The sequence below is a fragment of the Solenopsis invicta genome, chromosome 3 (genome assembly GCF_016802725.1).
Source record: "Solenopsis invicta isolate M01_SB chromosome 3, UNIL_Sinv_3.0, whole genome shotgun sequence".
Taxonomy (NCBI): domain Eukaryota; kingdom Metazoa; phylum Arthropoda; class Insecta; order Hymenoptera; family Formicidae; genus Solenopsis; species Solenopsis invicta.
The window spans coordinates 107,835-134,972 of NC_052666.1; the positions used below are offsets into that span (position 1 = coordinate 107,835).

Sequence of the window (27,138 nt, forward strand, 5' to 3'; positions counted from 1 at the left end):
CGCACTGCGCGGCACACAGTGGCGCAGCAACCAATGACCAGCGACAGCATACATACATGCATCCACTCGTTCGACGCAATGGCCAATCGGAGGCTCGTTTGAAATTTTTAAAAGAAATATCCCTACTGAGATTGGTGGTGGTGCAAATTAGGTTCGTTGAAACAATTTTTGATTGGTTGTTCTACGTAGCTCTCGCTATAGTGAGAGGTGGGAGGTGGGAGAGGCGTACATACATACATACATACATCGGAGTTACACTCTATATACTTTCTATTATCCATGTTCTTTTTTGTTTCTAGCTAAACTTCATTGACTTCATGCTGTGTCGGAGTATATTTTCGTTTGTCACAAATTTTATCGGATATTATATATAATAATTGCAATTAACGATGCCTGCGACGAACGCCGAGGATGATCCATACGCACACGTTGCGAAGGGCGCCCTAAAATTGAAGACTGATCAGACTGTCAGCAAAAAGTAAGTAACGTCTAACGCTTCTTCTTGAGCTCGAGGTTAATTAAGTTTGTCACAGATTGTCACTCGCTTTCGTTGCTTGATTTTTCAACCCTTTTTCCTTTCTCTCTTTTTGGAGTAAAGTGAAACGCAAATCATGCGATGCGTCTCCTTTTTACAGGAAAAAGGATAAAAAAGGAAAAAAAAAGAAGTTGGTGGAGGTGTCCAAGATCATCGAGGAGGAGAAATCTCCAAAAGTGGAAGTGAAGCGAACCAAGGCGGAGCTTGCTTTTCAGAAGATGCAAGAGAAAATGGTGAGCATTCATCTATTATATATAAATACATAGTATCTACAATAACAATTAGTTAATTTTAAAAATTGCTAACAAGACGTTTAACGCTGCAATAATTTACAGCAAACTGAAAGGATCAAACAGAAAGCCTCTAAAACGCATAAACAACGAGTAGAGGAATTTAATCGACACCTGGACAGCTTAACGGAACACTTTGATATACCTAAAGTGAGCTGGACAAAATAAACTGCAATGTTTCTTAACAAGTTTATTTATGTATTCATATATAATGTAAACAATTGATTTTAAGTTAAAAGTATAAAAAAGTATGACATTTTGCATATCTGTATATATATTTCATGTATATTTGTAAAAAAACTCACTTTAATTCAATTATTTAAGGATTTGTTCAATTCTATAATTCTCAGTATCACATGATAGATATAAAAATCAACAAAAAAATATTACGAAAAATTGTACTTGTAAATTTTAGAAATGTATCCTTAGTATTATGCATTTAATAAGATTATTGAGTACATTCTACTTCGTTCTCGTTGTGTATAATTAAGATATAATTAAGACATGATGTATATGTATGTATGTATGTATGTATATAAAATATATCTCAGGATTGTAACTAATAACTAGTTAAAAGTTTATTAAAAAATTATTAACTTTTAACTTGACTTGATTAATTTTAAATGACTTAATTTTTAACTTTAACTAGTTATTTTTGAAACGCAAATTTTAATTTACCAAGTTGAATTGCTACAAATTTATCTATGTAAAAGAAATAGATTATAAAAAAAATACATTGCCACATAAAAACAATATTTCTATATTTCATATAAATTTAATTTACAAATAAAATAAAATTTTTTTTATGATCGTATAATTGCTTTGAGTAATTTAACTTTAAAAGTTACAAATTTCAAATTTAAAAATAAATAATGGTTTTCACAATTAACTTTTAAGTTAATTATTTAATCTTAATGTAACTTTTGAGTTAGCTTTTTGTTCATGTAACTTTTAACATGGTTAAATTTATTTTATAAACCGTTAACTTAATTAAGTTAAAAAAAATATGGGTATGTTTTTTAATTCATAGATTGATCAATCTATATATACATACATACATACCAACACAATTTTAAATTATTCTATCAGGCAGTAAAAATATTAAAAATAACTGAACTAAATCTTGTTCATAAATATCCTTATTCACGCACACACACACACACACACACACATAATAAAACTGATACGATGAATACGCGAAGCACAACGTATCCATTTTAAGAGATTTTTTTTTTTATAATTTATGGACGGACTTTTCAATGTCTTTCGAGATATCTCACATTAGACATTGTATACCTATATAAAAATAAATGTAAATAGAGTTCAAGGCACGTGTAACCACGTATGGACGGAACGTGTATGATACTAACCACTGTGAGAATCGCTTACGAGCGCGCACGTGTGATATTATTTATCTTAAATGTTTATCTTAATTGTTTATCGCTGAAAGAATTAATTGACGATTTGGCGCAGTGCAAACAGTTATTTACATATTTTTAAAATAGAGTACTGCTAATGGTACGACAATGAAGAACGAAAAACGGTTCTTCGTACTGCCACCGTTACCAAAACGGAAGACGTTGACAAAGTTTTCCGTTTGAACCCAAGGATTGCTCCCGTCATCAAAATGCATCGGACATTGATCGCGTTCACGCTCGTATTCCTATTAAACGGAAATGATCGTACAACCAGTGAGTGCAGTTTTCATTCAGAACTGTTCTTTATAACATGTTTGAAAGGACATTTCTGCTCACCTGTAATTCAAGCGCGACTGCAGCGCCTTCCGTGTAATTTTGACTCGTCACGTCTTGTTTGAGATCGCAAAATGGACCGATGGCCTGAGACATGAGCACTCTGTTCAAATCGGCCCTCTGATATACCCAGCAGCGATACTTGCTAAAAGGATCTAGTTCGTCGTACGTTACTAGATATGACTTTAAATTTTCCTTCCAATATCCAATGCACTTCATTATGTAATCCGGGTCGCCTGTAAAAAATAATAATAATGTCAATAGAGCTGTACGCGATAGCTGAACAAGATATCAATGAGACTCACTGTAAATGTCAACCGGTTTTCCCAAGTGATCCACGGACAGGCAATACGTTTCATCGATGGCGATCTCTTTTTGATCGGTACTGCAGACCGAGAGGTCGGAAATGTTCTGTTTGCAGTAAATATTTGGTCGCGGAGATTTAGTGACGCCGCCTAGAATCCTAGTCTCAAATAGAACGTCCCCTTTTTGATGGAACATAAATTTGCCGGCTATCGGGCAACGTACCGGAACGGGATTTTTCGCTAAAATAAAATGACCAAGTAATGTAATTGGACCGATCATTGTGCCGGAAACATGACAAAATCTAATTTTTATCTCGCGATTACCTAAAAACAGATCATACTTCCACGCTTCTTTGTTGGAAAACTGCACCCAAGAACACACCGTGTGAAAATCATCTTTTATCACAGCCACTCCACGTCTGTATCGGATAATATTGTGATGTCGTCGAACGAAATCGAAACAAACGTAGTCTTTTTGGCTGCAAATGCATAACGCATAAATACGAACGGTTCGTCTTATCTTAATACAAGTATAGAGTATACGAGAATACTTTTAACAAATTTGCTCGACACATTTTACTCAAATAATAAAAAGAAAAAACAAGTACTCTTTTCGCAGATTGGCAAACGTACCATCCATCGACTGTCAACCTCGCCATCATCACTCTCGAGTCTCTTTGTTCGCGACAGACGTAAATCGTTCGTCGATAACGTCCCACGTCTGGATACCAGGTCTCGATGATGTGCGTTTCGTTAATGAAAATGTCCGCGTCAATATTAGCGGTGTTTATCCAATTTCCAGACATGTCCTCGGGCAATCGGCAACCAGGCTCGACTACCTCGGCCTTAACTGGTGTGATCCGCAAACGTTCGGGGCTCTTTTCGACAGTCTTGAGAGTGTTACATTCCGCGGTGATCGAAACACCGATGTACAAATCGTCGTCGCGATTCTTTAAGAAGCATCTGTACTTCTCGTCCTTTCGCGACTCCTTCGTGTTTGCCACCGCGAAGAAATGATTCTTGTCGACAAACCAATCGCCCAGGCAACTGTACTCTACCACTGTGAAAAATTATAGTATCAGTATCTACAGGTTGTAACATCGAAAACGTGTACAATGGCATCGTTTCACAAAATTCATTTTTACAAAAGCACTCCTCGAAGGGAAAGAAGAGAATTTAATTACATCCGTCAAAGGTTCCTTTCATTCCGGGACATTGCTTGTAAGTGATATTGAATTTTTGATTGGTTATGAGAAACTGGGTGCCCGCGGTCTGACAAGATTTTATCTGTGCATCTGGATGATTGCATTCTCCTGTAAATCTAAAACGATTCTGAAAAAGAAAAAAAAATAATATACAAATGCATCTTTATTACATAATTAATGCATGTAAAAAAACTGTGCAATTTTGCTAATACTATGCAATTTTTTTTATCTTACTTGATAAGCAAACTGCCAAACTCCTTCCAGAGAAGATCTGCAGTTCACAGGAACGTAATTCTCAGAGAATAACGTTATCAAGTGCTGATTTGCGTTTAAACCTACACAGACATTATCTACAGTAGGTTCTCTCCCATGGGGCAGGTTCACGCAGCTCACTGCAACAAGATGATACAACTGACAGACATACTCGTGGATTATGTATCGCTATAAGGACTATATTTCCAAATTAACTAGCACAGACCAAAGGTTTGTTCAAGTTGCTTGAAATCCCCAAAAATTTTTGCACTCGAGATGAGATAAATATATATTCGACCGTAAGAAAGAGAGAAAGAGAGACGACGAAAAAATTAATTCAAAAAGGGCAGCAACACGAACAGGCCTCAACTCGTTACTTGCCTTCGAGCTTCTCCAACACGTTTACCGTCCTGACAATCAGTTTTACACAATGATAACAGCTATCGTATGAGACTGGTGTGTTGGAATCGCGAAATACAAATGTGTAATTAACATGATATTCCTCTCGCACATTTACGCATATGCCTCGTCCAGTCATACTGTTGGCGTTTATCTCCGTTAAGGTATTTCTACCATTCTCCCATGAAAACCAAGATCCTCTGATGACCAGTGGAATATGACAACCAGTCGTATTCTGAGTGCCTGCAACTGCCGGATAAATCTCAATAGCACATATGATTACATTCGAATACAATTGAATATGATTTAAGAAAAATAAAAAGGGATTTAATGATAAATAAAAAAAATATATGTACGAGTAATTTTTTTTCATAAAACATCCAACGAGAGTAAATTGAAATGGATAGAAATAAATTCATTTCAACATTTTCGAATTTGCGCTTCAGATTTTTCGAATCTATTTAAATTCAAAAATAATATAAACATCCAAATTCAAAATAATAAATAACGCATTTCCTCTTTCAATCCATTTGGGTCTATTTAAATTCAAAAATACTCCGGAACTCTAAAGCGCAAACTCGGACAAATTAAAACAAATTACAATTTTTAATTAATTTGAATTTATTTACGTTTCCTGGGCAATCAGTCGAGTGATTAACGAGGCCAAACAAACATGCATACGAGACCTCTCGAATTTACTCTGACCTACTCGGAGTCACTTTGATTTAAAAATGTACAGCTTACGAAGGAACAAAATATAAATATAACGCAAAATGCAGATATTAATTTTGGAACTTTATTAAGAGGAAAAGTATCGCAATCTATTATTAGCTCTCTCATGCCCGTGCGTAGTAAATACGGTAGTAAGACGATACTCGATTCGACTTGGCAGAAATTGAAGGAACTTACCATGCCATATGAAGCAGATTACGAGAGGAAATATAAACAACCAGCGTTTCATCGTGTTATATCATTTAGAGGAACGAAAATAATGTGAAAAATCGAACTTTGTGGCTGCGAAAATACACACGCCCAATCCCAATTGATCCCAATGAATGATCCCATTAGGCGCGGTAACAGCGAGCCACCACTCGCTGCTATGACGCATTCCTTTAAGCGCGTTCAGAGTGAGCGCTCCCTATTAAGGTCAGTTTATAATGCCCATTGTCGTAAGAAATTGACCAATCATAGTCGATTATTCTTATATAAATCGACTATGATTGGGCAATTTCTTACGGTTACGGCTATTATAAAGCAACTTTAATAGCTTATTGTAGAAAGCTCATTAGATTTAAGCCGGTATTCATAGTCGATTCCGGCTGTGTTCCGTTTTTACTGGCAGTACTGAAAATTTATAGTTCACGTCACATATACTATACATTTTCAGTACTGGCAGTTAATATCGGAACATAGCCTCCGTCGATGCTTATTTCAAAATTGTCTTAAGTAAAACGTCTTAAGATGCTAATACGGCTCTCTGATTGGTTAGGTTGATGACATCTTAATATGATACTTAAGAAGACGATCTTAAATATAAGAATCGACTATAAACACCGGCCTTAGAAAAATACACCAATAACAAGGAGCGCTCACTGAACTTTTGGGTTCGCCGAACGCAGCCAATGATTTAAATGGCTGGACAATGTTGACGCGCTGACACGAATTATGTCCATGGTCCAGTTATGTCACCGATAAGGCTGGATAAGGTGGCATGGGTGACTGATCGATTTGTCTTTATTTGTCTTGTAAAAACTGTATGTACCTTTTGAAATGTATTTAGTCGGATTGACTGGTGGCATCGCCACTGGAAAAAGCACGGTTGCTGCTGTTTTTCGAGAACATGGCATTCCCGTTATAGATGCCGATGTAATTGCCCGAAAAGGTTAGGATGCACTTTACTCTGCCGACATCATCGACAGATATATCCTTAAACTTTAAGTAACATGTATATATTTTTTATTATTTTTCTCCACTAAACAACGTATGTATCATTACATTTTCTTCTAAGTTTTTCCTTTATCCATGCAACATTCATTCGGTACTGTGAGAATTGTAGTTGCACCATAAAAGCAAATGTCAAGTTCACTGTATATACAATAATGCATTCGCGAAATTGATATTTTGATAAGAGAGATAAAAACATTTTCTAAAAACTTCAAATATTTTGTCGTAATAAATCGTTTACGAAAGCTTTAATATTTTTTCATGTATAAAAAATTGAGAAACTTGATGGAAAAAAACTTGTTTCTTGTGTTTTCAGTTGTGGAGCCAGGGAAACCAGCATGGTATAAGATACAGAAGGAATTTGGTCCAGATGTGTTTTTGGACACCAAATACTTGGACAGAGCGAAACTTGGTGATTTAATATTCAACGACGTCGAAAAGAGGAAGAAACTCAATGCCATTACACATCCTGATATATATAAAGAGATATACTGGCAGACTATCAAATACTTTTTACAAGGTCATCCATTCATAGTCATGGATCTGCCATTGCTTTTTGAGACGGGACACATGTTGAATTACTTGCACAAGATTATAGTTGTAACATGGTATGGATTTCAATTAAGATGATCACCGACAAAGAGCTAATAAAGAATGCTAATCTGACAAAAATCCACATGATTGTAAAATTTAGATAACTTTTATAGTAGTTAATTTTGTTTTATTGTTATTATTATTATTATTATTAATGTTCCATAGATTAAAGTACAATGTAATAAATTTGATTTTTATATAAAATTGTCAAAATCTTTCATCATCTACATTTGGTTAGCTATTCAAGTGGAAAAAAAAAAACGAAGTCATAATACATTTGGAATAGTCCATATAAAAGTCGTAGACACTTATTTGCATGATAATCTAGATTGTGTCGATGGTCTTTAACAACATTTTATCAATGATGTCATGTTTTAACTAATGGTATTTCTTGGATTGGGAGAATTTATGAAAGAAGTTTACATTCTTTGTGATTTATCATTTCCAGCGAAGAGGATCTTCAGCTACAACGATTAATGGAACGCACTGGATTTACAGAAGCTAAAGCAAAATTGAGAATAGCCGCGCAAATGTCCTTGGAAAAAAAAGCAGAGATGGCAAATTTTGTAATTGAGAATTCAGGCAACGAAAAAGATACCAGGGAACAGACGGTAAAAGTGATTAATGTGCTACGATCCTCTAAGCATCACTGGAAATTGCGCCTTTTAGTCGGATTTTGTTGTACCGTACTGTTAGCTGGCGCGTACTGGTTGAGGAACAGAAGCTCCAGATCTCTATCCACTGCAACATAAAATTTTTTTTCTACTAAAATTATTCAATTTAAAAACAAATAAAGGTTCGTTTTCCGTAAGTCGTAGTTACGTCATAATAAATGCAAGTGTGAATTTCGTTAACTTTTGTACACAGCCACAGTATTCGCAAAATTGAAATTTTTATACAGTATAAAGCAAATAGCTGAAATTAAGTTACTTAATATAATGTGTACATTTACAGATAATTTTAATTACTTTTGTAACGTAACAATGAATCATTGAGTTGTGCAATAAATTTATTTCTTTTACCTGATGCGAGGAAGAAAGATTTTTGTGCGAGTATACGATTTATATAATTTGCAACCATGTTCCATTATAGGTAATTATTCTTTTATAAAACGTTTTAATTGCAATATATTATAGCTAATATATTAATAGGGCATAATAATAGGGCAAAGGGATATCGATAGAAGTTTATCTACGTATGTACGTCGGAAGTGCGCATGCATGTATGCTATGTATATACATTTTATGCAATAAAAAAGCCATTTTAGAAGACAAATCAGCTATCTTACTTGACAATAGCATAATGTGATTGAATAGGAGTCGAGAAAGAGACGAAACGAGAGTTGCTCGTAAACTCAATCATATATAACTAGACGCTCATAATCTCAACTAGATGGTTTTAGTACAATTGCCACATTAAATTTTAACAATTATATAAGTCACAATTTTTTTCTATTATTCTATATTGAAAATAATTCCATAAATGCTATGTATATACATTTTATGCAATAAAAAAGCCATTTTAGAAGACAAATCAGCTATCTTACTTGACAATAGCATAATGTGATTGAATAGGAGTCGAGAAAGAGACGAAACGAGAGTTGCTCGTAAACTCAATCATATATAACTAGACGCTCATAATCTCAACTAGATGGTTTTAGTACAATTGCCACATTAAATTTTAACAATTATATAAGTCACAATTTTTTTCTATTATTCTATATTGAAAATAATTCCATAAATGAGTCATGTAACTGGTTAACAATGCATTTATCAAATTATGATAGATGGCAAGTTGTACGATGATAAATGTAAATAAAAAATGAGTAATATTACTGCTATCAGACTTTTCTAGGGTAACATCTTTTTATATATATATATATATATATATATATATATATATTTTTTTTTTATTTAATCGATAATGAAAAACTGAAATTCGCACAAGTTTGTCGTTCACATAGTTTCGCACTCGCAACTATTTAAGGAAAACTCCCAATTGTCTTTTCTTCTTTTTTAATAAAGTGCTTTTAAACATAAATTTATACGTAAAAGATTATACATTTGTATGCATATATAAAATACGCGAGTACATAGTGCTCAATTTCTCTTATATCGCTAATTATGTCGCAAAATATATACAAGTAGTATCGTGTCGCGATTAATAACATGTTTCAAAAACAAATGCATATCCATTTGGTGTAGAGCACATTTCTTACGGTAAAATTTCCCGTATACAGTATGTAATTTATACACTTGTATATAAATAAATATAAATTTATACTTAATTATTCTAAAAAAGTTGCTGGTTTAAGTCAATTATAGAAACTGGTATAATCATAAGTACTTAATTAAAATATTTAATGCGATTAACGTGTGTGTGTGTGTGTGTGTAATCAAAAATTTGCTTACTAAAAGTACAAAATTTCTCTCGGGTAAATAAAAGGACAATGGAATACAATATGTACAATATTCCGTACGTGCAAGGATTACCGGAATAGTAAGATTCTGCGAATCTGGATCAATAAAGCGCGATGCGAACCTTTCTTCTCTCTCTCTCTCTTTTAATGTACTACATTTTTTTTTTTTAATCTTTGTACTTATGTTAACGTACTATCTAAAAGAGATATCTCCTTATTCATATCCCCTTACTTAACAATTTCTTCGACAGTGCTCCTTATTTGCTATTATTATTCTCCAATTTATCTTTACACAAAGATTAGATTAATACGATGCTACGCATGTAACAAAATAGAAAGAAAAAAAAAGTTGAGAAGAAACATGTATAATGTCATGATGTAACTATGTTACGTAATTATAGATTGTCATTCCTGTTATTCTACAATTATACACACTTTGAACATATATAGCTGTCGACATTATCGACAATTGTTATTGCATAGTCATATATTATCGTATATTCTTAACGCGCTATTCACAAAGAAAAAATAAAGAAATTAAATTTTACATATTCGGATATAATAATTACAAAAAGAAATGAATATAGAAACGATATTTTAATAAAAGAAATCGTTTAAACGCTTTTTTTTTATACAGTTTACCAATTTTTGTACAAATGATTAGAATATGGATCTAGACAGATGATTATTACATTGATACAAATGTATCTAATTACTACGGTGATACACTACATACATCATCCCACAGCCGCTGATTTCTATCTTCCGTGTTTACTTTCAACTTTGAAGTGTACTTGTAAGGGGAAGTACAATTTTAATAGATTAAAATGAATCATGAACCACATCCATCACTCGATTCGCCTACATAGCCGAGTAGGTGATACATTGTACATACGTGTGTACGTGGATTGTATCCTGTCGGATACTAAGTGTCGTTCCTATTCTCACGACGCAGCCTATTGCAAGACAGGCCTAAGTTCCTGCGTCATAATAGGATAGGAAACGAGAGGAGCGGTCGCGCCGGATATCGACAAGGGTAAACTAGCGGGCTGCTGCGTGTTCGGTGGTTGCTGATTAGTCGCCTGAGGAGGCCCGGAGCCGCTCATCGAAATAGTTTGTTGAGCCATAGTGACGATCGGCGGTGGTATCGAAACTGGTGCCATAGAGACCGCTGCGATAGAGACGGGTGCTACAGTCGCGATGCTCACGGGAACAGTGGCCACGCTGGCGGTGACTGTTCGAAGAGTGCCCGCTGCCACGGCCGCGTTGACCATTTGTTGGGGTGTTGGAGCTTGCGACGGCGGAACCGTGTTCGTAATCGTGACTGCCGGGACCGTTACAGCCGTCACGTTTGCGGTTCGCTTGCCCGACATTCTCAATTGGGCATTTTGATCCAACAGAAACTCATTCGTCGCCGTCAAGTCGCTGACCTGTGGATCAAACGTAAAAAAGCGTATACACACACACACACACACACACAAGCAAAATAAATATTTTAAATAAACGCGTTTCCTTCTGTCTCTACGACATACCTGCTTCTTTAACTCTTCTATCTTCTTTCTCAACAGTACATTCTCATCCTCCAGCACGATGGCTCGTGCTTCGTTCCGCGCTATCATGGGATGGTAGTAGTAGCCCGGTGTGACTGTCGGTTGAGTCGCGTGCTGCTGGCTCACGATTGGAGAGGCTTCGAAGTGTACGACCGTTTCACCCGATACTAATCGCCTCTTTGGCTCCGGCGGTCCGATGTAATCGGTTGGATGCGACGATGCGTTATAACCGCCGTTATTAGCGATCAAATTATTATGATGATCCTGCATTTGCCAGTGAAAGCTGTATTCACCGTACCGAGGAAACAAGGAGAAAAATAAATTATTACATTGAAATTTGACAAGTCTCTATATAAAGGCGTAAGAAAAAAATATTACTTCCTGTCCTCTTCGTATCTGCGTCCATCGCTACCGGTACCACTGCTGCCGTTGCTGGTACCGTTAAAGTTGTGCTGCGGTCTGGATGGGTTGTGATGCGAGGGCGACATCAGATTGTGTTGCGGTTCCTCCTTCTTCAAGTGCCTAAACTTGCAGTTGACCCTCTGACAGCTGCCCTTCATAAAGTCCTTGCACAACGGATGATCCGGCTTGTCGTTGTTGCAGATCTTGGCTCGATTGAGAACGTGAGGTGGCAACTCGCCGGTCGCCCGGAAACGCTTCTCCTCGCTCTCCGTACAATGGAGGAACTTGCAGCCCGGCCAATTGCACTTGCCGTTCTGAAAATCGTGGCAAAAGGTATATTCCTCGACAGGATCGTCCTCCGAACGCTCGTGAAGATATTTGCAGCGCTTCCCCCGGTGGCAGACGTTTCTCAAAAAATCTCGACAGATCCGATTTGCGGGGTCGGCGGTATCAGCCGCGTTCGCGTTCAATCCGCCCGCCATTCCGACCACCTGCTGCTGCTGCTGCTGCTGCTGCTACTGCTGCTGCTGCTGCTGCTGATGATGATGATGATGATGACGATGATGATGATGATGATGATGACCCGTCAACGTTCCTGCCGTACCACTGCTTTCCAACTTTACATTCAGTTTTTTCATCGGTGCATCACATAGCAGCGATTGCACGTCGGCGGCGTCGTGTCGTGTCGTATGCCTTATCGCGCGTTTAGCGTTGTGCCCTCTCGATTGATCGATCGATGAAGCAGCTAAGCGCGGCTAATATGGCTAATATCGCTAATACGTACCTGAATAAAGAAAAAGAGACAACGATGGATTAAGAGTGCTGCCACAACGATATTATTAGTGAGATGAAAACCGTTGTACCGTTTGTCAATGTGCGTCGCGCGCCGACTTGTACTAAATACTTACGATAAGCCGCGATTGATTTATATTAAAAACTCTCACATGTATATACATATTTGACTTTTCTTTGATCTTTAAAGATAAAATTTTGACGGATGTGGAAGTACACTAAAGGAGACCTAGAAATATTTTTTAATTAAGTTAGTTTTTATTTCCCCATTTTGTATAATGACTATTACATCGGTAGTAAGATTATATCAACATTACTATGTACAGCATTTTTATTTTTATCATATGTATTTTGATAATTTGATATATACGCTTGATCTGCCGACAATGATCGAGCTTAACGAGCGAGTGACCAACTTGCGGCATACTTTTTTTCTTCTTTTTTTTTGGAAAATGTCACGTACACCTTTGCTCGCCGCGATACACAATGATCCGTTATCTAATGCGGTAGAAGTAGACATGGCACTCTCTAAACTAAACTAACGAATTAAGAAAATACTGTCAATTTCCCTTTACGGTTTCGTATCAAAAGAATTAATATAGAAAACTACGATTATATTGAATCTTTTCACTTTAAGATGTTAGTAGACGATATCAAGGCCATTCCAAGGTAGGATCAATAGAACGGTACTGAATGTGCTTAAAAAAAAATTCGCTTTTGACAAATACAACATACATATGTATCCAACGCGCGCGCGCGCGCTTATTATTTCATTAGGTCGCTCCAACAGATATGCTCTTGTATATTGTCACGCCACCCAATATATGTATACATATGTACGAAGGAAAAAAAATTAAAGTATCATTGTGCAATCGAGTTGGAGGGCCCAAGATTCGCTGCGAGACTACGATGCGACTTGCGCGATCAAATTTTCGCGCTCGAGAGATAAACTTGTGATCAGAAGAGAGACGTAAGAGAGAATGTAACATATACGACATACTCATACTAATCGTGATAATCGATCAAATCTCTCTCTCTCTCTCTCTCTCTCTCTCTCCAACTCTCGCTTTCCTGCAAAGTTCGTTTTTAACTCTTTGAGTCGCCTTCAACTAAAAAGCTTGAAAAAAAAGCGTATTACTTAACTCGAAGAGTACATATAGTTTCGCGCGCAGAGAATATATTCGCTTTCTACAATTATCTATATACAAATGTACGAGGAAAGTTTTCAACGATCGAAAACAAGAGTGTATGTGCGTGTGTACGTAGTGTGTTTGTGTGATTTTTTTTTTTTTTTTTTTTTTGAGACGCATGGGAGAGTATTCTCGTAAATTCTATTCGCACAGTATAAAGGATACATATTTTAATTTTTAGAATATGCTATAGAAAAAACATATCGCTTAAACGAACAAACATGCAACAAAATACATAATATATTTATAAAATTGAGCCGTATTATGAGATATGATACTCGGTAGCTTGGCAGCATGTTGAACATTTTGCGTGGTATCGTGCCTACATTTTCTCCAGCTACTTTTACTCCCCCCTCCTCCCCCCCCAGAGAGCGTAAGGTCGAGCTTTCGTGTTCGGGAAATACATACATACATACGTACATACATACATACATACATACATACATACATACATACATACATACATACATACATGCGTGCGTGCATACATACATACACACGTATATGTGTGTGTATATATAATTTTTGTCCCGTCTTTGATCTTGCTCCTCCTTGGTAAGGCGTATTAACGCGACACTTTCTTGATTAACATCGCACTTTGTAACGTGAAACTTTATCTTTTATAGTCCCAAAATTCGATTAGAGAACTTAACAAACATATGTGTGTATGTGTGTGTGTGTGTGTGTGTGTGCGCGTGTGTCTGTATTTACAATTCTTAACAACTGTTTATGTAAAAAACATTAAATTGTGCTCAATGTGTGGTGTTGAAACGACAAAACGGATAAGATTAACAAAATTTACAGTCCATTACAGTCGATATTATAAAGAAACGAAAAGAAATGTGAAAAGGATAAAAGATTCGTCGAAGCGCGTGTCGTATGTACAAGAAACGTTAGAGGCGGTATGGTCAAGAGAGAAAGAGGCGCGATTAGAATATTTTCTCCAACAACATCCACACCAGTATGATCGCGAAAGGTGCGACGTAATGTATCGGTACGGTGTAAGTCGCGCTTAACAGATCGCCGCACTGAGACTTGAGGGACATGTATTTCTTCGACAGTTCCGCTTTCTCCTCGACGAACGCGTTGTACTTTTCTTTCACTATAACCAGCTCCTCGTTGACCTCCTGCATTCGCTGCGCCTCGTTCTTCGCGCGATAGTACAGCTCCTTCAGCCTATCGACGACGATCTCGTTTGGCTCGCGAATCAACCAGTTCTTCAATTCCTCCAGCTCCCTTTCCACCAACTGCCGCGCTTCCACGCTATCCTCGCCTCTCAACGAATCCAGAGAAGCGATAAACGTCTGCAAGATGTAATCTCGAGAGTGGAAAACTTGTTGCATCGTATCGTTCTTTGTCACGGGTTTTAAAGTTTTAACGTAATCTCCTTCCGTGCGTTCTTCGTATTCCGGCGCAATATTATTATCGTCCGGAGGAGGCGGCTGCTGATCTCTCTTGCAACTGTCTAGCCGGTCTAACGCATCCTCGGGCTCCACGCGGGCCGTCTCTTCGTCCGTCGGAATCTCCGTGACTCTATCATCTTTGGCAATTTGTTTTATCGGCTCGGAATATGTCTCCGATGATTGATATTTGGCATTTGTATAATGTACCGCTAGCCTGTTGAGCACGGATGTCCGCTTGGACGCATGTTCCATCGTATCCACCAGCAGTTCTTCTTCCTCTTCTTCCTCTTCTTCCTCCTTCACCTTCACCTTCTTCTTCTCCTCCTCTTCCCCCTCCTCCTCCTCTTCCTTCTTATTCTCTATAACACTCTTCTCGCTCGCGTCGTCATTCATAATACTGCACGTGTCGTCAGTCGCTTCGGAGTTGGTGTCGGAGTCTCCGTTGGTATCGCCGTTGTCCAAGGTGGCCAAGCTTCCATTGACCAAAGTTCGCCTGGACAGTGGAGGTAGAATATATTCCGTGAGACTATCGTCGGCTGTCAATTGCGAATCGGCAATTTGATCTTTGGTAAAGGAATCGGATTTCAGCTCCTTCGAATCATCCGTATCCGAGGATTTTAATTGATTGTACATTGATTCCTGCTCGGTCTTGGTAATATAAAAATTAATCTCGCTATCGACCTCCATATTGATGCGAATAGAATTCAATTTGTAAAGAATAGCGTTAATAGCCTCTATGGGATCCTCCTCGCCCTTGGAATCAAAGTTGTCGCCAATTTTCAAATTCATATCTTGCAGAGTCTGGGCATAATTTCTCAAGGCGGTGATCTGCTTATAAATATTGACGGAATCCAATCGGGTATCGTGCAACCTCTCTCGCAAATTCTTCTCGATTTTCGACTGATCGTCGAGCCGTTTGGCGAGATCGCGTTTCTCTTGTTCCGCTGCGAGCAGCAGGTCCTTGACCCTCTCCTCGCTCTCCGCGAGCTTGTCGGTCGTCTCCTGGAGCTTCTTTTGCGCTTCCGCGTATTTCGCGCTGAGTTCCTGAAGCTCCGTTTGCGTGTACTTGGCTATGTTGTGCAAACTCTGGCATTCCTCCTCCGTTTCGTTCAGGCGTCCCTCCAATTGCACCAGTCTCTGCGTGACCTCCAGTTTCTCCTGCAAGACCTTCTGCAACGCCTCCTTGGCGGCGTTCTGATACTGCGCCTTCTCGTCCTGAAGCTTCGCGAGCTCGTTTCTGATCTTGTCCTCGGAATAATTTTTCGAGTAGACCGTCAACTGACTCTCGACGGTCATGACCCACGACAGCAGACGATCCTCCGTGATCAAGGCCTTCCACGATTGGTTGGCGGCTTTCCGAGTGTTCTCCACCAATTGCTGTAAATAGCCCAATTTCGAGTACAGAGCTTTCTCTCGTCTCTGGGCCTCTTGCATTATCTGATTGAGCTTGTAAAGATCCTCGAGGGAGACGTTTCCGGCGGGTGAACTGACGGAGGTGCTGAGACTGGCCTTGGCCTCCTTCCCGTCTGGCAGATAAAGCTTCAGGGTCGCCACTATACAGCCGTGGGTGACCTTCTTCGTGTTCTCCACTACGTCCACGCCAAATTGCACTATATCCCCGGAGCACACTTCCTTGGGCGTCGACTCGAGCCCGGAAGCGCTCAGTCTTTGATTGTTGACGAACGTGCCGTTACTGCTACACGTGTCCTGCAGGTAAAATTTACCGGACGAGTACCATAGGAGCGCGTGATTCCTAGACAATACCTTGCAATCGAAGATCGCGTTGTTCGGCGCGGCTCTCGCCCTGGCGACCGAACGACCGATCTTTACCGGTTGTTCCAACGTCAGGGTACGCTCCTGGAAGGGATGGGAATTGTCCCGGCAGATCAGGACGCCTTTCGCCGTCATTTTGTTGCCACTACTGCTACCGTTGTTGTTATTATTGTTGTTGTTACTGCTGTTGCTACTGTTGTGATTATTATTATTATTATTATTATTATTAATGTTGTTCTGCGTATTGTTTTGGTTCAGGTTAGAATTGTTCTGCCCAGCGGGCGAACTGGCATTTTGTACCCAACCACCGTTGCTAGCTACAACCATAGCCGAGATGGATGATGATAATAATCCGAGTGCGAATTCGACGAATGTAAATCGTATCGTCCCAATTCCGTTAATGGGAGGTAACGAAGAAAAAGAAAAAAAGAAAACTGTCAGCAACGAGATATATTGCGGCGGCGACGGCGGCGGCGACGACGGCGGCCACACCGTGACCGTGGCAGCTGAATCTAAACGCGGAGCGAGATGTATTCCGCTTCGCTTCACGTCAAACGTGTCGTCGAGTACACGAGCGCACTTGTCAAGCTCGGTCATGAGGATCCCGACGTGACCTTTCGGGACTTGTCGCCCGACACGACGAGGCGTGACGACATCGTGCCCGGCATGTTTTTCTTCCTCGATTAAATATCACTGCACCACCGCCCGTCGCACACAACGTCTCACACACACATACACATACACACACTCCGTCACCCGCAGCACCTCCCTTATTTTCGTCCAGAAATTCCGTCTCGCCCTCTCTCTCTCTCTCTCTCTCTCTCCTATTCTGCCCGCCCGCCCGCTCGCCTGCCACTCTTCCTCCTTCGTTCGATAAGGAAATCTCCTCCGGTGTCGGATCTCGAGTGAAACTTGGTTTAGCGAAGAACGTCGCGCTTCGAGACCGACCCGATTGCCAATTCGATTTTCCGGGATCGAAATCGGGTCAGCACGCGTGCTGACGTTTCGCTCTGCGTCCCAGTCCCTGTCTCTCTCTCTCTCTCTCTCTCTCTCTCGTCCTGCCCTCCTCGTGAACACGCTCTCTCGGCCACCCGACTCTCGTCCACGCCAACCTGGTGGCGAGCAGCCGTCGGGTCGCGCGCGCGCACGCGCGCGCGTGGCCTGGCACGCGACGTCGGCGACCGGAGCGAATTGGCGATTACGCACTATCGCGAACTCGGCGCGAACGAGAAATATTGCGCGCACGGACGACGTTTCGGACTCTGAAAATACAATATGGTTCGCCGTTCCCTGTGTCCGGAGTCGAGCGTTCCAGTTCCACTCGACACACGTTCCACCGTTCCCTGTTTCACTATCACACCCCGTAGTTCGGTCGCGTGTGGGGGAGGTGGGAGGGACGTGTGGTGCGCGCGCGCGCGCGCGCGCGGAATTCCTACCTTATCTACCTTGGCGCCGATTGCTAAGGCTTAAGATTTGTACAAAGATGATAATAAGAGATTTCATTAGATCGAAAGTGCGTTCCATTGTTCACTCACAGTGTTTTTTAATGCGCTCGGTGCGTTTTGCACTAAAACCGAAAAAAAACTGTTTACTGGAGCTCGAGTGCCAAATATCTGCTTTTAGTGCGCACCGGTTCAGCCAATAGCGAAATACGCTATCAAAGCACTGATAATTACAGTATATGTAACGTAAACTATAGATTTTCAGTGTCGCAATGAATTTCGGCTTACGTCACATCTTTCACGCACATACACACGTGACGTTCGCTATAAATGTGGAAGAGTTTAAAAACGTCGCTGCGAACTGCTGCGAACCATGCAAACTTGTGACTATTTGTAAAATAAATAGAAAAAAAATAACATAAAGTAGCAAAAAATTACTATTTCTTTTCGTCGTGAAATAGTGAAATACTATTGATTTCGCGTATTGATATGAATAATATACGTGAAAATAGAAATTAAAATACAGGATAAGTTATCGAAGAAACGTAAAAGAAGCTATATAATAAATGAAATGATTTTAATATTATATAATAAATTTTTCAATTCAAATAATCAAATTAGAGTTTTTCGTCTCAGAAAGAAAATTTTCCGAAAATTTACAGGAATCGACTTTTCCAACACGGTCAGAGAATACACAAGAATATAACCTCCCATGTTGAAGCGTAACTGAGCGTAACCTAAAGATGCAAGTACGAACATTGTGTCTCTCGCAGAATTTTTAGAAAAAAGTTCTTTTACGAGCGAATGTATAAATAATAGTATATATGAGAAAATTGGAATCGTCAACAATCGTCAACGACATCGCGAGAAAATTTCTCTGAGGTATTACAGTAAATTACAGTTAGTTACGATTAAAATAATTTTGATATCGCTGCATCTTGTGACAAATGTATTATTCTGTTTACAGTGCTTCGCCAAGTACTTGACTATTCGGACAAGTTTGTTTGAAACAATGTCAGACGATGAAGACTACATGTCTGATAAATTCTTACAAAATTCCGAGCAACGCGTCTCGTCGAGTCTTATATACAAGCATTCCGATAGAAGAGAATTTGCATTGATGAAGAAAAGGGCTGAAATGGAATCTAGGATAAAGGAACAAAATAAGTCGATACGGATAGTCGAAGCGGAAAAAAGGGAGGAAGGCTTGTCATCTGCCATCACTAGCGCAAATAAAGGTCCGTTTATTTTTGTGTAGCTTGCATATTATGCATATATAGAACAAATAATATTCATGATGTATGATAAGAATGTTAATTTTTATGGTAAAGCACACCCAAAACGCAATGAACTGAATATGGAATAGTTTAACATGTGGAATAAACATGTAGAACGATTCTTATTCAACATATTAAACCGTTCGAAGGAACCAAGTTCCCTCTTTCTATTTCCTGTGCTTTTTATTGTACATTAAGTCTTAAGAAATTATCTCATCCTTAGGGTTTGAAATGTTAATGAAGATGGGATACAAACCTGGTCAAGGAATAGGCAAGACTCAATCGGGAATGACCGAACCAATTCCCGTGGAAGTGAAGGCGGGTAGAGAAGGTCTGGGAAAAACGCTAAAGAAGAATTCGCACAAACGTGAGAACACCAATGCAAAATTAGATAATATAGACACCAGGGATTTCCGTAGCAGAATAGCTCAAGAAAAGATGGAACAGCTGCAGAAGATTGATTTATACAAAAGTCAAAAGGTGTGCCAAGAATTAGATACTAAAGATGCTATTGAAAAACCTCAAGAATCGTGGTTTTGGCCAGAGACCAAAGAAGAAAAAGAAGAAAAAGAAAGCGATGATCTCGACGATGACATTGAGGATGACGAAACTCTCAGCAATTTAGAAAAGCTTGATATTCTTACTAAGCATTTAAGAAAGAAATACTTTTATTGCATCTGGTGTGGAACCAAATTTAACGACGACGATGATTTAAAAGACAGTTGTCCGGGAAGTACAAGAAGCGATCATTAAATATGTTAAACGTTGAACATTACATAATCAACATTACATAACATAATCTTTATATTATACTAGAAAAATAATATTAATAAATTTTGGACGTCGCTAAAATATTGTCCATTCTTGTCCACTGTGTGCTTTGAAACATGATGTAATACGCAAAGAAAAAAATCTCAAGTAAAACAGCATTACTTTATGTATATATGTATATATATATATACATATAGTCACAATCCCAAGGCGTATACGAGACATAAAAAACCCATTAGTGGGTATGATGCAAAACATGGAAAAAGTTATGTTTCAGGCGAGAAAAAAATCGAGCACTGAACAACTCTGAGAGCAAGAGAGTCATTATCCCTCACACCCTTGATCAAACTATGCTATTAAGGCAGCGGGGGATCGCTACGATCCCTCCTTGGGCTTTTACGCCCAATGAGGAAGAGGGATGAGAAAATACCTATAAAAGCATCCGTTTGATTTCGTCTCCTCTCATTTTGCCTGGAAACTTATACGGTGACTGTTTATCAAAAATATATCAATAAGAAAACAGTACTATAATGTTGGTAGCCCCTTTGCTAGTTCTCATGACTTACGTTACAATCAGCGACGCTGAAATAACCGAGGTAGATGACGAAAGTTGCGAGACTCTACAATCGGAAATACGTATCACTAAAGATGAATATGACGAGATAGGACGTTTGAGAAGAACATGTAGCGGGGATGTATCGGTTATTAAATGCGAAGGATTCTGTAATTCGCAAGTACAACCGAGTGTTGTCACTACTACGGGCTTCTCAAAGGTAAGTTGCGACGTGATATCTCGCGCAAAGAAAAATGTGTTTTAATTCCTGGATGCATTTCTGTCAAATGCTCTTTTTTTTATAACAGGAATGCTACTGTTGCCGTGAAAGTTATCTAAAGGAAAGATTTGTCGTCCTAAATCAATGTTACGACGCAGATGGGATCAAATTGATAGACACGGATGACGAGGCGATGGAGATCAAAATACGGGAACCCGCCGAATGTAAATGTATCAAATGTGGCGACCTCGCTAGATAAAAGCAACGACTTGAAATATAAATTAAACGTTCTCTCAACGAGAGCGAAAGCGACGGAAACAGAGAGAAAGAAAATTGCAACAATTACACATGATATTTATATAGATAGAAAAATAATCAAAATTGTAACGATGGTATAAAAATAAATAGTATTTCCAATGTATTTATAATATGAAAATCTATTTGTAGCCCCGATTATAGCCGATAATAGCCGCTCTACACACATGCACGCATGCACGCACATATACGTGTATATAAATTAATTTTGTATATCGCAATTCGCATTGCATGTTTCGAGATATATATCAATTTGAATAAACTTGTTTTACTTAATATAGTACTTTATTTACACCTGTCATTTACGCGTGCACACATACATACACAATTTAAACGAAAAAGAAATTTTTCTTTAATAAAAACACAAATATTTCGCGATAATTAAAACTTTTGAACTTAAATTTTGGCTATTATTAATATAATAAATAAACGTAAAAAAACGTTTTAATATTAAAACGTTTAATTTTTAAAATTGAGGGAGAAGAAAATCCCCTCTTTGATTTTATAAAAGTCTAATAAAAATTTTTTTACATCAGATCTTTATATACAATAAAAATAAAGATTTTTTCTATTAAATTATATTACATATATGTATGTACACACATGTACGCCCGCACACACACGCCCAATAAAGAATTTATTTTTTATTTTATTAATTGTACATTATTACTTAAAGTCTTAAAGCAATTAGATGTTAAAAATGTTTTTAATACCGCCATTTTAATTAAAATTTAACAAAATTTTAAATATTTTTAGATAACTTGATTTTATAAAATAAAAAATGTGTAGTAAAATTCAACGTAAATGCATCTAAGAATTAAGACATGTTAACCTATTATTATTTTTGGAACGCGTGAAAGTACTAAAGTACATAAAAGTGCTCCATCATTTATTAACTAATTTTTATTAGCACAAATATCTAATAAGAATTACTTAATAAATGACAAAAAACATTAAGTGTTTTCATACATTTTATTTCAAAAACAATAATCTCAAAACTCAATTTGTTAAATATGCAAATATTCTGCTGTAAATGAATGAAGGACATATTAAAAACTATATTAAAAATAAATATTATAAATAGTATATATACGTTACGGTCAGTTTGATTAATTTGGATATTATATATATGGCCGGCCAATATGCCCATGGATAAATAGACAATGTGATTAAAAGATGTGATCAAAAGATTAAAAATATTTTTATAAAAAATAGGGCAGTCTGTTTTCCACAATTTCAACTTGTTACTTAGTACGAGTTACCACACATTTAAATACTTTTGGTAATTATGCAATAATTGGCACCATCCTCCAATGACCTCGACTTTCAGCAAGTTGTAGCTATCTCCCTTGTTGTTAAAGTTATTAACAAAAAAGTTGACAAATAATATGTGTACCTTTTAATGAAGTAAGGTTCCAACCCTTTATTGCAATTGATTACGTTGACCACATTTTTAGTTAAAAGTGGCAATCTGATCAATTGGAATATGATCCAAGGTAAAACGCGACAAAGATAAAACAGACAACAATTGTCTGCTTTACAACAAAACTTTGCATAGGGTCCTTTTCTAATTTTTACATAGTTTTCATTTTTAAAAAGTTATATATCCCGCGTAAAAATATTTTCAATTTTTCAACCATTAAGCACATTGTCCACTTATTCATTGGCATAATGCATAATGACTTATTTTGATTAATTTGAATATTTTTGTTTTCATTCAAATTTCCCAAAACTAGTGGACATTATGCACATTGGCCAGCCATTATGCATAATATCCAAATTAATCAAACTGACCATAGCATATGTGTGTATATATATATATATATATATATATATATATAACATTACAACTTTTAAGTAGAATTATGAAATAAAGTTTAATTAGGAAGAAAAGATCCAATAGCAAGCTCTAAATAGTTCAAGTACTATACACATAAATTTAGCAAACACGTTAGGAAACATTTTCTTATGCATATACATTATACATATGTGTGTATGTGTGTGTGTGTGTGTGTGTGTGTGTGTAGCGATTTTCTGATATATAGCTGATACTGCTCAAATATAGCCCAAGAAAGGGAAAAATAGGGCCACCTACGGTGTATAAAAGCTTACGATGTAGGACCTACAAGCGCAGTAAAGTGCTACAAAGGGAAGGCGATGTACCGCTCGAGAGGCAAGCTCTTCTGTTACTTTGGTAAATAAGCTTGCGTCCAATTGTAAAATAAATAATTGCACATAAAAGTTCAGTTATCCTTCTTGCAAATTGTATGCTACAGAATATTTCTCATAAATTGCATGTAAAATGGACACTGTAATAAGAGATTCGTGTACTTATTACTCACAGTGATCAATGGATTGGTGATATGCTTGATGTACGGTGGTACAGAGGCGATTGTTGGAGTTGACGAATGTCAGGCGACACGGGTGATACACTTCCTTCAGTACCCGGGTTGTGTTCCAAAGCCGATTCCCAGTTACGCGTGTAGAGGACGATGCAGCAGTTATCTGCAGGTAAGAAACACCAAGATACGTTAGAAACAATTTCGGCCAGTATATAAGTACAAAGCGATCGACAGTCTACTAGAGATACGACAAGGATAAGAATATTATGTCCGCGGACGCTTGAACGTAGAATAGTCTGGAGAGTAGTTAACGCGATACTGTACCGCACGATGTTACTCACGAGGCACGTCGCGAGAGACATGGCATCCCGCGTAAACGTTTGCAAAATTAGAAACAAAGACGCTGACATTGTTTAAATCTTGGCGTTACGAGCCTAGGGCCTGATACAAGAAAGAGAATCTAAACGCTTTGGGAGACGCGACTGATTCGATATTCGATAGCGCAAAAGCGCGAGCGTCGCGTTAGCCTGACGTTTGACAGAGTCCATTGTCTCCTCGCTCTGTCTCTCCAAAGCCTCGCGACGCGAGAGCGAATACGAATAAACTTTGGGCTTGTTGACACGCACAGGTGTCTGGGTCCAAGATGTGGCAGATGGAGAGAAGCTGCATGTGCTGTCAGGAAAGCGGCGAGAGAGAGGCTAGTGTCTCCCTGTTCTGTCCGCGGGCGAAACCAGGGGAGAAGAAGTTCAGAAAGGTGAGAAAACTCGACGACTCCGGAGTCTCCGGAGTCGCCGGACTCCGAAGCCGCAGCGCGCGCGGACCACCTCTCGGCTACCGGCAACGCGGTACGATCGTTGGCACCGTGCCACGCCGCGCGACGCTTCGTAAACGCGCAAGATCACGTGGACTTGCTCTCTCACTCTCTCACCGGTCGTCAGTCGAGATCACGTCGACGAGATCACCGTCTTTGAGCAGTTTGAGCTGAGCCGTAATAGTTTCGACACCACGAGTTTCGAGGCGCGGCCATGTTGTTTTCGTACACGCCAGTAACTGCGCCACGCTACGCGGCGGCCCAACGCCGAACTACGCCAAACCGAACGCACGCACAGACCGATCCGACCGATCGCCGACCAATTGGCGCGCGCAAGTCGCAGCGGCCAATTTCAAATCTGCTCAAGGTTGAATTCGATATCGTCGACTCGGCAGAATCTGCAATCTTTTTTCTATAAAAAATTCAAAATTCTCTAACAACGTAGTTATAACATTTATACACATATATCTTTATATTTGCCACTAAAAAATTCTATGTTTGTCTAATTGTACATTTATAATTGATTTTAGTAACAAAATAGTTATTTGCATTATCAAATATTCGTATATTTATTGTACTCGTTGTTTGTCCACCAGGTGATCACCAAGGCGCCGCTGGAATGCATGTGCAGACCGTGCACCAGTGTAGAGGAATACGCGATAATACCGCAGGAGATCGCAGGATTCGCCGACGAAAGTCCCTTCACGACGTCAGCGCACTTTAGACGATCGTCCGGTCTGCCTTAAGTTTGAGACCATACGGAAGACGTCAATATATTTCATTTCCTATTGTACATCATGAATGAAAACTAATAAAAATACTAACGAATGCATGTCGATCCCTCTCTCTGGACCGCGTGAAATACAGAAAAGAAACGCATACAGCCGTCCATATTTTTTTCGTAAAAATTAATTTTTTTACACAAATCTTTTTTTCCCCCAATAAAAAATATAGGAAAAATTGTGCAACTTCAGCTAAAAAGAATAGGTCTATTGTAAATTTTCTACCTAGAGTTCCTTGGTTTACATTTTCATTCGATTATTTAGTCTTCTTTAATAGTTATTTATTTTTATCTATATGTGTGTACTTTCTATTCACATATGAAGAGAAATTTTATTTATCTACGATTCACCAAGTATGTACTTACACTTGTAAAAATTCTCTATTTTTCTTTAGCGACATAAATAAAATTATATATGTATATCAATCACAAAAGAGATCGATGAGAAAAAGAAGTCGTATCGTGAAAACCTCAATTAATTTGGTCTAAATAAATTGCCTACGGCGGTTGAAGGTTCGGGAGAGGATACACGTAGAATAGGAAACGATATAGATAAGATCGAACATTGTAACTCGTATGTTCCAAGTCGAGAAATTATGAAGCATTGCAGACTGTTAATATACTTAAATAATAATATATATATTTACATACAATATATAGGTATGCTCCATGTAATTTCAAGTCTGTAATCGAGTCGTCCGTGCGCTTCATATTTCGAAAATGGTTGATCGAAGATTCTGACAGATGGTGGTTTCTTTTGGGAGACCGAAGCAAAGACTCTATACTTTCGCAAAAGTATATCCCACAAGTCTCTATATGTCTATGTTCATGAAAATGTTCGCAATTTCCCGAGTGTAGTTACCTTTTACAGGTACGATAAATCGCGTGGTATCGGCACTTAACGATAGTTGCCGGATAAACATAATAATTCTTTGATAGCTGTACACGCACACACATGCACACAGAAAATCAGTCTCTCCTATACGAGCACGTTCGAGACACAGGCGAGCTTAACGCTGTACCTCAAATCAGTTTAATAACAATTTTATACAATTCGCTACAGCATTAACCACGTGGATACATACTAATGTTTCCACTAGCCGCGCTCTGCTCTCTCACACTCTCAATTTCTCTCTCTTTTACTCCTTGTGATTATAAATAGTTAGTGTTAAAAAATAGTACCTTAATATATATATATATATACACATATATATGTATGTATATGTATATATATGTATGTGTGTATATATATATATATATATATATATATATATATATATATATATATACATATATATATATTTATATATGCACACCATTTGTAATCTTTCGTTTTCTAACTTCAACGTGTTCTAGATTACAGATCCTAACTCCGCAATATATATCCTTCGATTTCGCTCTATCCCATATCTCGTCGTGTTTCACGGATGTGTCCTTTCTTATAATATAGTACATTATAAGTTCTTATTTGCAAAGATATAAATTAGTAATTCTGTTATAATATATATATATATATATATATATATATATATATATATATATACATATATATATATATATATATATACACACACATATATATATACATATACCGTATTCCGCGTTACAATAATAGGAAGAACCATATCGCTGTCATTATCAGACTTGGTATTATTCTCGATAGTCGTTTTCCCTTTCCTTACTTTCCGAATTTTTTTTTATTTCACTTAAAATTGACCTACTCTCAGATTCCATATTCCGATCTGCAATTTGCTATCTAAATCGTGTAACAAGCACTTCGGTTTGTGATCCGTGATATTAGCGTTAATATAACTGGAAGTAA

At 38.0% G+C, this 27,138-nt stretch overlaps 8 protein-coding genes across 10 annotated transcripts; 5 read left to right on the forward strand and 3 right to left on the reverse strand.

Moving 5' to 3' along the window:
• The first annotated feature begins 273 nt into the window (after positions 1-273).
• On the forward strand, positions 274-1,388 carry LOC105203300 (protein FAM32A-like). The gene is made up of 3 exons (XM_011172076.3): positions 274-478; positions 636-768; positions 871-1,388. The coding sequence occupies exons 1-3, from the start codon at positions 390-392 to the stop codon at positions 991-993; spliced, it is 345 nt and encodes a 114-aa protein (XP_011170378.1). The 5' UTR covers positions 274-389; the 3' UTR covers positions 994-1,388.
• A 444-nt stretch (positions 1,389-1,832) lies between these two features.
• Positions 1,833-5,840, reverse strand: LOC105203299. Its single transcript, XM_011172075.3, has 9 exons — positions 5,647-5,840; positions 4,720-4,986; positions 4,321-4,478; positions 4,066-4,213; positions 3,515-3,941; positions 3,206-3,360; positions 2,882-3,121; positions 2,580-2,812; positions 1,833-2,488 (listed from the first exon to the last, which is right to left on the reverse strand). The coding sequence occupies exons 1-9, from the start codon at positions 5,696-5,698 to the stop codon at positions 2,312-2,314; spliced, it is 1,857 nt and encodes a 618-aa protein (XP_011170377.1). The 5' UTR covers positions 5,699-5,840; the 3' UTR covers positions 1,833-2,311.
• Positions 5,841-6,267: 427 nt separating this feature from the next.
• Positions 6,268-8,550, forward strand: LOC105203301 (dephospho-CoA kinase). The gene is made up of 3 exons (XM_011172077.3): positions 6,268-6,619; positions 6,998-7,289; positions 7,724-8,550. The coding sequence occupies exons 1-3, from the start codon at positions 6,508-6,510 to the stop codon at positions 8,025-8,027; spliced, it is 708 nt and encodes a 235-aa protein (XP_011170379.1). The 5' UTR covers positions 6,268-6,507; the 3' UTR covers positions 8,028-8,550.
• A 723-nt stretch (positions 8,551-9,273) lies between these two features.
• LOC105192962 (zinc finger CCCH domain-containing protein 10) lies at positions 9,274-23,882 on the reverse strand. The gene is made up of 4 exons (XM_039446770.1): positions 23,725-23,882; positions 11,623-12,430; positions 11,227-11,527; positions 9,274-11,124 (listed from the first exon to the last, which is right to left on the reverse strand). Exons 2-4 carry the CDS (start codon positions 12,126-12,128, stop codon positions 10,651-10,653), a joined length of 1,281 nt encoding a protein of 426 aa, XP_039302704.1. The 5' UTR covers positions 12,129-12,430; positions 23,725-23,882; the 3' UTR covers positions 9,274-10,650.
• LOC105203302 (sarcolemmal membrane-associated protein) lies at positions 12,675-18,066 on the reverse strand. The gene has a single exon (XM_011172078.3). The coding sequence runs from the start codon at positions 17,399-17,401 to the stop codon at positions 14,558-14,560; it is 2,844 nt and encodes a 947-aa protein (XP_011170380.2). The 5' UTR covers positions 17,402-18,066; the 3' UTR covers positions 12,675-14,557.
• LOC105192963 (G patch domain-containing protein 11) lies at positions 18,646-20,447 on the forward strand. 2 transcript variants are annotated; one of them, XM_039446771.1, is made up of 4 exons: positions 18,646-18,791; positions 18,909-19,128; positions 19,214-19,484; positions 19,747-20,276. In XM_039446771.1, exons 3-4 carry the CDS (start codon positions 19,259-19,261, stop codon positions 20,274-20,276), a joined length of 756 nt encoding a protein of 251 aa, XP_039302705.1. In that variant the 5' UTR covers positions 18,646-18,791; positions 18,909-19,128; positions 19,214-19,258. The 2 variants fall into 2 exon arrangements, with proteins under 2 accessions (XP_039302705.1, XP_011155556.1); XM_011157254.3 differs by lacking the exon at positions 18,646-18,791 and having other exon boundaries at positions 18,948-19,128; positions 19,747-20,447.
• LOC120356814 (partner of bursicon-like) lies at positions 20,769-21,658 on the forward strand. Its single transcript, XM_039446774.1, has 2 exons — positions 20,769-21,067; positions 21,156-21,658. The coding sequence occupies exons 1-2, from the start codon at positions 20,825-20,827 to the stop codon at positions 21,324-21,326; spliced, it is 414 nt and encodes a 137-aa protein (XP_039302708.1). The 5' UTR covers positions 20,769-20,824; the 3' UTR covers positions 21,327-21,658.
• On the forward strand, positions 23,349-26,495 carry LOC105203304 (bursicon). Of its 2 annotated transcripts, XM_039446773.1 has the most exons (4): positions 23,353-23,576; positions 23,727-23,893; positions 24,353-24,478; positions 25,132-26,495. In XM_039446773.1, the coding sequence occupies exons 1-4, from the start codon at positions 23,540-23,542 to the stop codon at positions 25,279-25,281; spliced, it is 480 nt and encodes a 159-aa protein (XP_039302707.1). In that variant the 5' UTR covers positions 23,353-23,539; the 3' UTR covers positions 25,282-26,495. The 2 variants fall into 2 exon arrangements, with proteins under 2 accessions (XP_039302706.1, XP_039302707.1); XM_039446772.1 differs by lacking the exon at positions 25,132-26,495 and having other exon boundaries at positions 23,349-23,576; positions 24,353-24,722.
• The last annotated feature ends 643 nt before the right edge of the window (positions 26,496-27,138 follow it).